Source organism: Pteropus medius, unplaced genomic scaffold (assembly GCF_902729225.1).
Source record: "Pteropus medius unplaced genomic scaffold, Ma_sr-lr_union100, whole genome shotgun sequence".
Classification (NCBI taxonomy): Eukaryota; Metazoa; Chordata; class Mammalia; order Chiroptera; family Pteropodidae; genus Pteropus; species Pteropus medius.
Genome location: NW_024349519.1, coordinates 7,475,506 through 7,488,650, shown reverse-complemented (window position 1 = coordinate 7,488,650; position 13,145 = coordinate 7,475,506). Strand labels below are relative to the sequence as shown.

Sequence of the window (13,145 nt, the reverse complement as noted above, 5' to 3'; positions counted from 1 at the left end):
TGAAGAAATAGAGAAATACTAATATATTAGTATTTAATGTATTTGACTAATTTTTAAATAGAAAACTGTTTAACTATAATTCACTCTTGTAAGTGGAGGTATAAAATATTGTTTATATGTCCTTATTTGTTGTTAGAAAGATTAGATAATGATAAGTGAATATTTGAGATAACTATTAAAAAGATTACTATTAATATTGTGATTGAATTTGTGAAAGGTTCCCAGCTCATAGGGAAGTGATGCTCTCCATGCTGATGCATTCTTCATCAAAAGAAGTCTTCCAGGCATCAGCAAATGCACTGTCAACTCTGCTGGAACAAAATGGTAAGGGCACACCATATTTTTTTTACAAAAGAGGAAACACATTTTGTATTTTTTTAAATTATAAAAGCAATACATCATAAAAAATTAAATATGTATATATCTGATATATATGTTGATATATAGGTAAAAGAATAAAAAGGGAAAACATTTTGATGTTTTGCTTTTGGACTTCTATATATGAACTCACACATGACATACATTTTCTATCTTTTGTGGCAGAAATTAGATCATATTTTACTCTCAAACAAATTTTACATTTTTTTGTGTTACTAAATGTAAATTCTCACATTATCATTTTTAATGGCTGTGTAGTTTTCCAATGCATGGCTAGATTCTATTTTTTAATCATTTTTTTTGTTAATGGACTTTGTGTCCAGTGGGATTTTTTTTGCTATGTACAATAAACATTTTTTTCCATTTTCCTTTACACAATGTTCCCGTTATCTTCTTAGGAAAACTGTAGAAATGCAATGAGTAGAGAGATATTTACCATTTTAAAATTTGATAAAATTGTCCCTTATAAAATTTTTTGAAAATAGTCCTTTACATGTAAGTATTATAGCTGTGAATTATTAAGGAGAGAAAAATTGCTATTATACCTTTGGAAGGACTCTTGAGGTATAAAATTATCTATCCACAGGCTGTTCAGATTCCAGTTCTCATGAATAGAAAATACTGCCAAAAAATCTTGGGAGAAAACTCATTGTGTAGGCATTGGGACTTGGCAGCTCTTGCAGGATATTTTTGGAATGAGAAAAAGAGAGAAAAATACTAAAAACCTGTAACACAGACCAGTGTTAACACTAGCTTCTAGTAGAGAACCTGGGTAAAGTGAAAGGAATCAAGAAACCACCTCTTGCAACCTTCTTTATGCTGTTATTTAAGTCAAATTCAGAGAAAAAGCATTTCTTTTCCCTTTTCTTCCTTTCTCACTCCAACTCTCAGATAGCACTTTAATAAAAGGCTTGGGTTGTCAAGAGCCCTTAGACACAGACAGGGTTTGCCCCTGGGGATAACAATCAGAGCAGGAGTGGTAGGAAAGGGAACTTCTCTTGAATCTCCATCTTCTACTACGCAGAGACTGGATAGGGATCTCACTCCTGAAAATGAGGACTGTACCTGACTGCTTTTGTGTAGGGCACCTAAGGAAAGGAGACCAACCTTTACCATGTACAAACAACATGGGTTTGGTGCTGTAATTCTTAATTACCTGGAAATCATTGTTGGTATACCAACAAAACAACTCAGATTTTGTGAGATTTGGACTGCTTCTTATGGTGTCTGAGAATTAGTTACATTTGGAGTCAACCTTGATTTCATTGTTCAGAATCAGTTCTCTGCTTTTGGTGGTTCCTTACTTCTTTGTTCTTGGCCACCTGACAGGTGAACTGTCCTCAGAGTCCTTTGTATTGTCCAGGGAGTTCTGCCTTAGAAGACTGTTAAAAAACTGAGCAACTTGTTCACTAACCTCTGTGGGCAACCTCTCATTGAAAGACACTTGAGAATATTGGGTGTGCAGGGCTGGATATGATTTTCTAGAAAATGACTGGATTGGCAGCCAGAAGAATTGGGTTCTGCCATGGTAGTCCCAAGGCAAAGGCTCAAATGTCTGGTGTGACATTTTCTCATTTAATTAATTATTCAGCTCCTGCAATGTACTATACAATGCCTTAGATGCTTGAGATGTATTAGTTAAATAGAAATCTCAAGCTCTTTGAACTTAGACTCTAGTGGGGAAGATAGGTAATAAGACTAAGTAAAAATATATGCTATGTCAGGTAGTTAAACAAATAAAGCAGTTGTTTTGGATGACATGTTAGGGGTCAGAAGAGATGAAATTGTGACTCAGCAGCCATGAGAGAAGGTAACTATTGAAGTAGAGACCTGAAGGAGATTGTGTATTGTTATTGGCTTTTTAAGCAGATAATTTATTGTTAAAGTAGAGTGGATGAGGTCAAGAGTATTATGTAGATAGCTAGTAAATGAGATCAAGTGTGTAAAATGTTCTGTAAACTCTAAAGTGACTCCTAGGCCTAGTGTTTGATGAAATTTCTATTCTCAATTTCAAGTTTCAAATTGAGTAGATGTCCAGGACAGTGGTCCGTAAAGTGTGGTCTCCGAACCAGCAGCATTGCCTAGGAATTTGTTAAAAATGTAAATTCTAGGGCCCATACAGACTTACTAAATCATAAATTCTGGAGTTAGGACCTAGCCAATTTGTGTTTTTACAACCTCTCAGGTGATTCTGAGGTACACTTAAAGTGTGAGAACTGCTGGTTTAGAATAACTTCTATATTTTAAAGCAGGGGTCCCCAGCTCCTGGGCCACAGCTTCGTAATGGTCTATAGCCTGTTAGGAACCAGGCTGTACAACAAGGGGTGACTGGTGGGCAAGCTAATGAAGTTTCATCTGTATTTGCAGCTGCTCCTCAGTGCTAGCATCACTGCCTCAGCTCTACCTCAGATCATCAGGCATTAGATTCTCATAGGAGCACCAGACCTGGCGCCAAAAACGTTGAGGACCACTCCTTGGTTAGAATTTAGTAACTTTAGGAGGGTGATTAAAACTTATGGCATAACTAAGCGAAATGACCATCTTCTGATCATATTTTAATGTGAGATATTCTAGATTTTGGCAATGGTTAGAATGTTTATCACTTCTACTTATTTCTAAGTTTTGTCTTATCCTTTCTTCCTTTCCCAATTTGAAATTGATAACTCTTTTTTTCAAAATAGTCCTTAATTTAAATTTTTTTAAGTTTCATTTTCTATTGCTTTCAAAGTTTTGAATTATAGTGTATAATGTTGGAAATGATATTTATATAAAAGTTTTAGAACAATTGATATTTATGTGGAAACTTTAAGACATCGGATTTACATTTATTGAAGAAAGTTTATGAAGAAATTATCTGTAATCATTATTACTGGGATATAGTTATTTTTCCATATATAATATAAAATTGGTAGTAAAGCATATTTATGTTTCTTAAGTTTTGGCATTATTACTCTGTGAATACGTATAATTATTTATACTCTATATCTGCTTTCAATCCCTTTACACATGATAGCATACATAGAAATGATAATGATTGTACAGTCCACTGGTAAATTGGAGAAGGTAAGTCAAGGCTGAAAGTAACCCAGCCTGATTCTAATCCTGGCCTTACCCCACGTCCCCTGTCCCCTAAGTGCTGAGAGAATGATCAATATCTCCACACTTGTAACTTAATAGCAGATAACTAGTGTCTAGTATACCTAGTGAATATTAGCTGTCCATAAGTACATTTATTTTGTGACATTGTTTTAAATATTAGAATAAAATTTAACTTTTATTCTTATTTTGGAGGGTATTATTTTAAAACATTTTTCTGCAAAAATATTCCTTTCATTCAAACTGGGGTATAGTGATTATATTGGTACCAGTCTACTCTGTGAATAAAACTTTTAAAATTAAAACCTCAACAAATGGTTAATAAATACAAAAAACTGGAAACAATATATTATAAAGAAATAAACAATAATCTTTAAGTTGTCAATAAAAGTTACATATATAATTGTATATAGTTTCCTATGAATTGGGACTGTCTTAATATTCTGTGTCTTATTGCAAAATTATGAAGATGTGATTTCATTTCTACAAGTAACATTAAAAAACTCTTGTAGTTAATTTCAGAAAAATCCTGTTGTCAAAAGGAATATACCTGAACGTGTTGGAGTTAATGCAGAAGCATATACATTCTCCTGAAGTGGCTGAAAGTGGCTGTAAAATGCTAAATCATCTTTTTGAAGGAAGGTAATATAGATTTGTGAACTTACGCAGAATATATAATATTGGACCAGGTAGAATATCAGTATTTCAAGCATGTTTCTAAGAGTGAAAAGAAAAACAAGGCAATTAAAGGTTGAAATATTATACAACATAATCTCATATCACTGACATTTTATCTGAATATTGAGAGAGATGGTAGAGATTGTTGAATTGTGTTGAAGGTTTGCTTTTGTGCTTCTTGCTTGGTTTTGCCTATGTTTTGAAAAATGTCAATTATATGGCACACAACCTTATACAGTTTGTCTAATTATTCTATAAGTGTGAAAGTTACAAAAGATAAAATCAGGATACAACTTATTTTATAAAATAATTTTTTATTTTCAATTGCAGTTGACATACACTATTAGTTTCAGTTATACACATGGTGATTAGACATTTATATAACTTATAAAGCAATCACCCTGGTAAATTTAATGCCCATCTGACATCATACATAGTTATTATAATATTATCGACTATATTCCCTAAGGTATACTTTACATCCCCAAACTATTTAGTAACTACCAATTTGTACTCCTGAATCCCTTCCTCTTTACACCCATGCCCCAAACCCCCTCCCATCTGGTAACCATCAGTTTGTTCTCTGTATCTATGAGTTTGTTTCTGTTTTGTTTGTTCATTGTTATTTATTTATCTTTTTAGATTCCACATATAAATGAAATTATAAGGCATTTTTTTCTTTGTATGACTTACTTCACTTAGCCTAATAACCTCTAGGTTCATCCATGTTGTTGCAGATAGCAAGATTTCATTCCTTTTTCATGGCTGCGTAATATTCCATTGTATATACGTAGCACATTTTCTTTATCCATTCATCCATTGACGGACACTCAGATAGCCTCTATATCTTGGCTATTTTAAATAATGCTGCAGTGAACATATGGATACACATATTCCTTTGAAGTAGTGTTTGGGTTTCTTTAGATTAATACCCAGAGGTGGAATTACTGAGTCTTTCTTTGTCTCTTGTATTAACTTTTCTTATAAAGTCTATTTTGTCTGATATAAGTATTTTTTTATTTCTATTTTCATGAAATATCTTTTTCCATCCCTTTCAGTCTGTGTGTGTCTTTCAATCTAAAGTAAGTTTCTTATAGGCAGTATATGTAAGGGTCTTGTTTTTGTAGCTTTGCAGCCACCTGTGTCTTTTGATTGGAGCATTTAATGCGTTTACTTTTAAAGTAATTATTGATAATATGTGTAGTTATGACGACTTTATTATTCATATTTTTAAATCTTTTTTTTTTTTCTTTTTCTTCTTAAAGAAGTCACTCCAACATTTCCTGTAATACTGGCTTGGTGGTGATGATCTCCTTTAGTTTTTTCTTGTCTGGAAAGCTCTTTATCTGTCCTTTGAGTCTAAATAATAGTTTTGCTGAGTAGAGTATTCTTGCTTTTTCTTGATTGTAGTTCCTTGCTTTTTGTACCTTAAATATTTCATGCCAGTCCCTTCTGGCTTGCAAAGTTTCTGTTGAGAAATCAGCTGACAAGGGAGCTCACTTGTAGGTAGCTACTGCTTTTCTCTTGGTGCTTTTGATTCTCTGTCTTTAACCTTTGGCATTTTAATTATAATGTATCTTGGTGTGGGCCTCTTTGAGTTCTTGTTTAGGACTCTCTGTGCTTCCTGGGCTTGCATGTCTATTTCTTTTGCCAGGTTACAGAAGTTTTCCATCACTATTTTTTGAAATAGGTTTTCAATTCCTTGTTCTCTGTCTTTTCTTTCATGTACCCCTAGGATGTGAATATTGGTATGCTTGATTTCGTCCCAGAGGCCCCTAAACTATCCTCATTTATTTTTTTATTTTTTTTCTTTCTGCTGTTCTAATTGGGTATTCTCTGCTACTTTACCTTTCAAATAACTGATTTGATCTTCTGCTTCCTGTAATCTATTGATTTCCTCTAGTCTTAATTTCAGTTATTGTATTCTTCATTTCTAACTGGTTCTTTTTTGTTTTCTATCTCCATTTTTATATTTCCTATCTCTTGTTGAAGTTCTCACTGAGATCACTGAACATCCTTATAACCAGAATTTTAAACTCTGCATCTGGTAGATATCTCGTCTCCAATGTTTTTAGTTCTTTTTCTGGAATTTTGTTCTGTTCTTTCATTAGGGACATGTTTCTTTGTCTCCCCATTTTGTCTGCCTCCCTGTGTTTATTTCTATGTATTAGATTGAGCTGCTCTGTCTCCTAGATTTGGTACAGTGGCCTTATGTATTAAGTGTCCTATGAGGCCCCATGGTGCAGTCTTCCTGGTCACCTGAGCTGGGTCCTCCTGATGTGTTCCTTGTGTGGGTTGTGCCTGCTCACCTGTTGTACTTGAGCCTTGGTTGCTGTTTGTATGTCAGTGGAGGGATAGATGCTCAGGCTAATTGATTGTGAGGACTGGCCTTGACTATAGTGGAGGAGCTGTTATACAGGGACTGACCCTACAGAGCGTGATTCAGTTTAGCAGGGCTCTGGTTCCTGCCAAGTTTGCCCTTTGGATATGTCATTTGTGGAGGTGGCCAAATGGTGCTCTGGTGTGGTCTGAAGCTGGCCACCAGATGTGTTGGTTCTGGGGCTTCTTGGGAGAGGCTCTGGTGCAGACCAAGTTCAGCTGCTACCGGTGCCCTGCCTGCGGCCAGTTGGTATGAGCTACAAAGTGATCTAAAGATGATTGCCACTGGGCTTGGAGGTGCCTGGGAGAAACTAAGCTGTGGACTGAAGCTTGCTGCAGCTAGTGCTAGTCTTGGAGCTGGCTGCTCAACAAGAGGTATGGGGCAACTGATACCAGATGCTGCTTATTTGAGTGTTTTGAATCTTTGGGAAATTTTAGGAAAGTCCACAGTATGAGCCAAGACAGGCTGTTTGTATAGAAAAACCACTGGAAGTGGCTTGTCTGGGCCTGCAAGTTGGGTGAGGAGGGGATCTCAGGGAACTACCAGAGCAGGGCAAAAAGTGTTAGCCAGGTTAATGGAGACTCAGATATGGCACCTGCCTAAGTCTATAGGCTGGGACAAGAGAAGGCTCAACAAAGGAACAATGCCCTCTGCCAGAACTTCTGTCTGGGAGAAAGCTGCCCCTCCATCCCTTGCCCTGAAGCCAGACAATTCAGTTCCTCCCTGTATGGTCCTGACACCTTTCTAGCTGCTGCTCCAGCATTGGAGCTCAGAGTGAGTGAGTTCGTCAATGAATAAGTCTGTGCGCAGGCTCTTTAAAAGGAATGCCTGGATCTCCAGCAACCCCCCCGCCCCCATCTCATTTGGCCACAATTTCCACTGGTTTTCACAGCCAGAAGTTAAGGGGACTTTTGCCTCCAGCACTGGAACCTTGGGAGCCTGGTATGAGGTGGGACTTCATGCTCCATTGAGGGGGACCTCTGCAGCTGAAATATCACTCTTGATTTTTAACGGCCACTTGTAAGTGTGGGACCAGCCCTTTCTTCATCTCCACCCCTCTTACCAGTCTCAAAGAGGCTTTTACTGTATATCTGCAGTTAATGGACTTCTGTTTAGCTAGACTTCAGGTGATTCTCAATGATGGTCATTCCACAGTTTAGTCGTAATTTTGATGTTGTCATGACAGGAGGTAAGCACAGCATTAACCTACTCTGCCATATTGACGAGAAGCAGGATATGGCTTTTAATTGTTGCTTTTTCACAACTAATGTTTATGATTGTTTCTTCATTTGAATTAATTTTGTCATCATTTCCTGTTCTCATTCTTTAGCTAAGAAAGCTTTTAGTTACACCTAGTCCAAGTCCAGACATGTTAAGATGACATAGCTGGTTAGTGGCACAACAGAATGAGATCTGGGGGTGGATGATGAGTGGTTTGGGGTAGGGTACTGATTGAGTGTGAAGAGCACAACTACTGGCTTAAAAAAAAAAACCCTCTTTAAAAGACCAAAACTAAATTATATACAGCACATATTTGCTACGGAATATGCTCAGTGCCTTTTTTTGCATTTTATTAGGACAAAGAATGTGAGGTAACTTTTGCATAGTCTGAGTAAACTGCAAATAAAAAGAGACTATATAGGAAATGGTCATACATAAAAGAAAAATAAATGGCACAGATGTTGCAGTAAAAACTATTTTGTGTCCTGGTTTTCCCACTAATTTGAGCCAGTTATTTGATTTCCAAACTTCAGGTTCCTCGTTGGTAAAGGGGGATAATCATAACCTCATAAATTGTAAGTTTATAATGTAAGGATTAAATTAATTTAAAAAAGGGATTAGTATAATGTCTGCTGCATTTTAAGCACTCAATAAATTATAGCTATTATTATTAATGCTGTTATTAAATATGAATAAATGAAATGTGTATAATGGGATAAACTGTAAGTAGTACATCTAGACTTATAAGAAATGGGGCTTACAATTGTTTTTGACATCAGTCTAGATAATCTATTTATGTTTATATATATATCATATTTTTGAGTCATATTTCTCTTATTTAAGTGTTGCTCTTGAACATTTAAATGAAAAATTCATCTTAAATGGTGATTTTTATGGTCCTGCAAGTGTGTGAACCTTTGTAAATGAGGCAAAAACACACTGGAATAACCCAGAGTTTAAGATTCTGTAGAATCTGGGAGATTGATGTTTCTGGCTATTTCCTCATGTGTGAAATGTGTACAGTTCTGGTCCTGGAGATTCAAAGTTAACTGTGACAATGTGTCTGCCCCTATAAAATTAATTATCTAGTTGAGGAGACTGATGTAAACATATAATTACAATACATTGTGATAACACAATGACAGTGATGTGTAAAAAGGCATAGTGGTAAAAGCAGAGTGAACCTAGCTGGGTTACCAAAGGAGGGAAGCTACAAAGAAGGCATCTGTTTAAACTGGTGCTTTAAGGTAGAAAAGAGGAACTCTATCTCAGTGACCAAGGAACCTTGCAAGTCAAGGGCATGGTTCTGATATGCACATCTTTCAGTTATCATGGCACTGCACAAAGCAAGGACTGCCAATACCTACTGAAATCTAGTCGAGTGGCATTTACTCATATGTAAAAGAAGGAATAACTAAAACACCTTAGAGAAATCAAGATGTCAATGCAAATAAAACTAGAATACTGTATAAGAAGCCTAGTGGTATTAATCTGTAAGAGCCAAGTGGTATGATGTAAAGAGCCCTTGCCTTGGGGGTCAGAGGAGTTTGTGTTCCTATCCTGGCTCTGTCACCTTCCAGTGATAAAACCTTGATATTTACCCTCTCTTTGCCTAAGTTCTTCATCCAGAGAATGTGGATAATAACATCTACTTTCCAAGGCTGCTGCCTGTGACCCTTTTGTAGATCAGAAGGAAGTAGTTAGTTTGTGAAACTAAATAAGATAATTCTCAGGTTACTGTAAATTCAACTTTTTGAGGTCAAAGTTTAATGAAAAAACAACTAATGTATGCTCATATTGCCGAATTCAAATGTATTTTCATATAGTCTTTTCTAATAAAATATATTGGTTTTGTTTTCCTGCACTTCTTTCAAATTGGTGTTTGTACAATGAAATCAGGTTATATTTTTAATAAGCATTTCACTGTTGATATCTCCAGTAACACTTCCCTGGATACAATGGCAGCAGTGGCCCCCAAAATAATAACAGTTATGAAGAGTCATGAGACATCATTATCCGTGCAGCTAGAGGCACTTCGAGCTATTTTACATTTTATAGTTCCAGGTAAGTTGCATAAGTGACTGTGGGAAGAGATAACAATTTAAATGGATTTTTGACTTTTCCTGAAATATTAATTTTCTAGGCAAAAATTAAAAGACCTGTCTCTGCCAAACAAATGAAAATCTTTCCACTAATCCAAAAATAAAGGAAAATGATGATGCGGAATGGTCAGATGAATTTATAAGAATAAGAAAATTCAATAATTTATTTACACAAGAAATAATTACAGTGTAAAGTGTGGTGCTTTACTTCCAAAGAGAATGTCCATCTCTAATAATTCTTTTCTATTTCTGTTGGCATTACCGAGTCCAAATGATTTTTTTTTCATGTGGACTATAATAATAGCTAATTTTCACACTTCTCTCTTTTTAGTCCTTCATTTACTCTGTTGTTGAGTTAATCTTTCTCAAATATAACCATGTGGCTTTTACTCATTAACCTCAATAGCTTCCATTCCCTCCACTTTACTTTCTACTTACATTTGTTGCAACCTTATTTAGTCTTTGAAGCTCATTTGAAACACCTGCTCCTCCATTCATTCAACACGTATATATTAAGTGCGTCTGATGTTCCAAACATTGCGAAGGCTGCAAAGGTATGAAAGATAAATGAAAAAAAAAAAAAGCATGACTGTATTATTTTAGGAGCTCAGAGGTAGACGGATAGGTAAATAATTAATTACCAGACAGTATGAAAAGAACTATTGTAGATATTTGTATGAAAAGCTCTGATAATGTTGATGGAGGCATAAATAATTTATTCAAAAGAGTAGATCAGAGATTGTGATTTTGAGGTTGAAGGGTGAGCAAGGCTGACCTGGAAGAAAGGTCAGGAGGATATTTCAAGCAGAAGGAGAAAGTACAAAAGGTCTGATGTAAGTGAAGCATAGAATAGAGGAGAGCAGTGCCCGGGACATGAAAAAAAGGGCTTTAAATGCAATTTGTGCTTTTCTAATGGAAGTCAGTTCAAGCTGATTAAAGATGTTTAAAAATTGTAGTTACATGACCAAATCTGCAATTTATAACAATAGCAGTGTGATGTAGAGGATGTGTGGCAGGGTGAGAGCCTAGTTATGGGGCTACTGGATTGGAGGCCATGATTGTCAGGTGAGACATGGTGGGGGCAGGACAGTGGAAGAAGGGGTGGATCCGAGAGAACCAAAGAAGATCTATTTGATTTGGCTTTCAGCTACTACCATTAAGGATGCTACTGTTTTTGGTTTTGTAAAATTTCCAATTCTTTTGAGGCCTGTTTTATTTTTCTTTTTAAGTGAAATCCTCCTAAGTGACCATTATCTGTTGTCACATAGGTATTTTATGTTTTCAAGTATAAGAGTATACTCAGTAATAGAGTATAAATATTTTCTAGGATAGGGCTTTATTCAGTCATTTTTAAAAAAATCTCTTAGTACCTTAACCCAAAATGGCTAGTCAATAAATATGTTTTAAATTGAATTATAATGTCCCATTCATAATTGTCAATCAACTTATGGTATATAATACAACAGATAATTTTGCTTAAAAATATTATTGTGAGTTTTTAAAAATTTTGTTTGTACATTGTAAAAATCAAAACAAAACCCTTTCGATTATCCTTAAAAGTGTTGGCCTTGTTCTTTTGAAAGTGGATTTGAGTCTTGATAACCAAAAGATATTTAGAACCAAATCAGTTAGTTAATAAAATCACCTCTTTTGGTTCAAACATGAGTTTCAAATATAATTTTTCTTTTATTTTTCTTAAATTTATCCTGAAGCAACACTGATAGTCAATCATTTAGATGTATAAAATGATATATTTAAATGATAGATTAAATCTTTTTTTATAATGATGTTTAGCTATATTAAATGAACACCCTTGAAATAATTTTATAACTTTAGGATTATGCTTTATGTATGGAAATATACATATTACTAGACACATTTTATATGTATATCAATATATGAATACATCTTTCTGTTAGGTAAAGGTCTAACCATCTACTTTATGCTACCATATCATATTCACAACATGCCACATCATACCACACTGTACCATACGGTGCCATACTATATATATCTTATCATACCATTCTGTGTATCAGTAACTATGGTATTAGTTTTGAGGTTGAATATTGTTCTGATTTGAACATGTTAAACTGGGGTGCTTTTAAGATATCTGGATGTACACATACTCATTTATTAACTAGATCACATTCAGATTTCCTTAATTGTAACAAAGATGTTCACTAAAGTGAATTTGTATAATTCAGTATCCAATTTAGGACCACATATTGCTTCTGATGTTATGGCTCTTAAGTTTCTTTGAATCTAGTACTGTTTACTACCTCCTTTTTTTCTACCAATAACTTATTGAAGTAATTGAGTCAGTTTCTTTAAAAAAATAATAATAAAAGCTCAATTATTTTAATAAAATATCATTTAGCTTTTTCTTTCTTGGCTTTGTTTCAGTTTTAGAGTAAATAATGTAAAATTTTTAAGAAGGGACATAGGCAAATTGGGAAATGTATAGAGGCAAGCAGGAGTATAAAACCACATCCATAAGAACAGTAAGACAGTCTGAATTTATTTAATTTAGAGAAGAAATGACTCAAGAGGATACAAAAACTATATTAAAATCAACTCATTTATAGTTAATAACAATAATACCTAACAATATGGACTTAAAATATGTCAGGTATTATTTGAAGAACTTTATGTATATTAAAGTTTAAATTCTTGTGGTACCCATAAGGCATATACTACTTTTTGTTGTTGCCATTTTACAGATGATGAAACTGAGTCATAAGATATAGAGATTTAAAGGTCACGGCTTATATAATGGAGCCAGATTTCCCACCTATATAGCTTGAATCCAGAGTAGTCACTTTTAAATACTCATTTGTGCAACAAAAGTATATTAAACAACTGTTATATCTAAAGAAGTATACTTAGAACCCTTGGAGATCTGGAGATGATTAAGTTATGGATCCTGTCCTCCATAAGTTTGCAGTCCATGCAATTTAAGGAACTATTGTATGGAAAGGATATATCCATTCTGGATAGTAGAATCTCACGTGATATAACAAACACCAGAGATGAAATTTATGAAAATGTTCATTTGGTCTTAATATAAGAAAGATGTTTAATAAGACTCATTACATTTGACGTGAAGTTTTTACTACTCAACATGCCTGCTTTTAGTGGTCACATCAGCTTATGATAGGCAACCTCAGAAGTTGATATGGTTTTGGTCACAGAAAATGAGACACAGAAAGTTTAAGTAACTTGTCCGAGGTCATACAACTTATTGGATGTCAGAACCTGTTTGAATAAATTTTAAAACAAGAACTGAA

At 34.7% G+C, this 13,145-nt stretch overlaps 1 protein-coding gene across 2 annotated transcripts in view; it reads left to right on the top strand.

The window, feature by feature from the left end:
- LRRK2 (leucine rich repeat kinase 2) overlaps positions 1-13,145 on the top strand; it is a 114,393-nt gene that overhangs the window by 18,480 nt on the left and 82,768 nt on the right. For both annotated transcript variants that reach the window (XM_039882305.1, XM_039882306.1), the window contains 3 exons: positions 218-324; positions 3,987-4,116; positions 9,693-9,817. In XM_039882305.1, the coding sequence (XP_039738239.1) occupies positions 218-324; positions 3,987-4,116; positions 9,693-9,817 (362 nt within the window). The remainder of the gene's footprint in view (positions 1-217; positions 325-3,986; positions 4,117-9,692; positions 9,818-13,145) is intronic.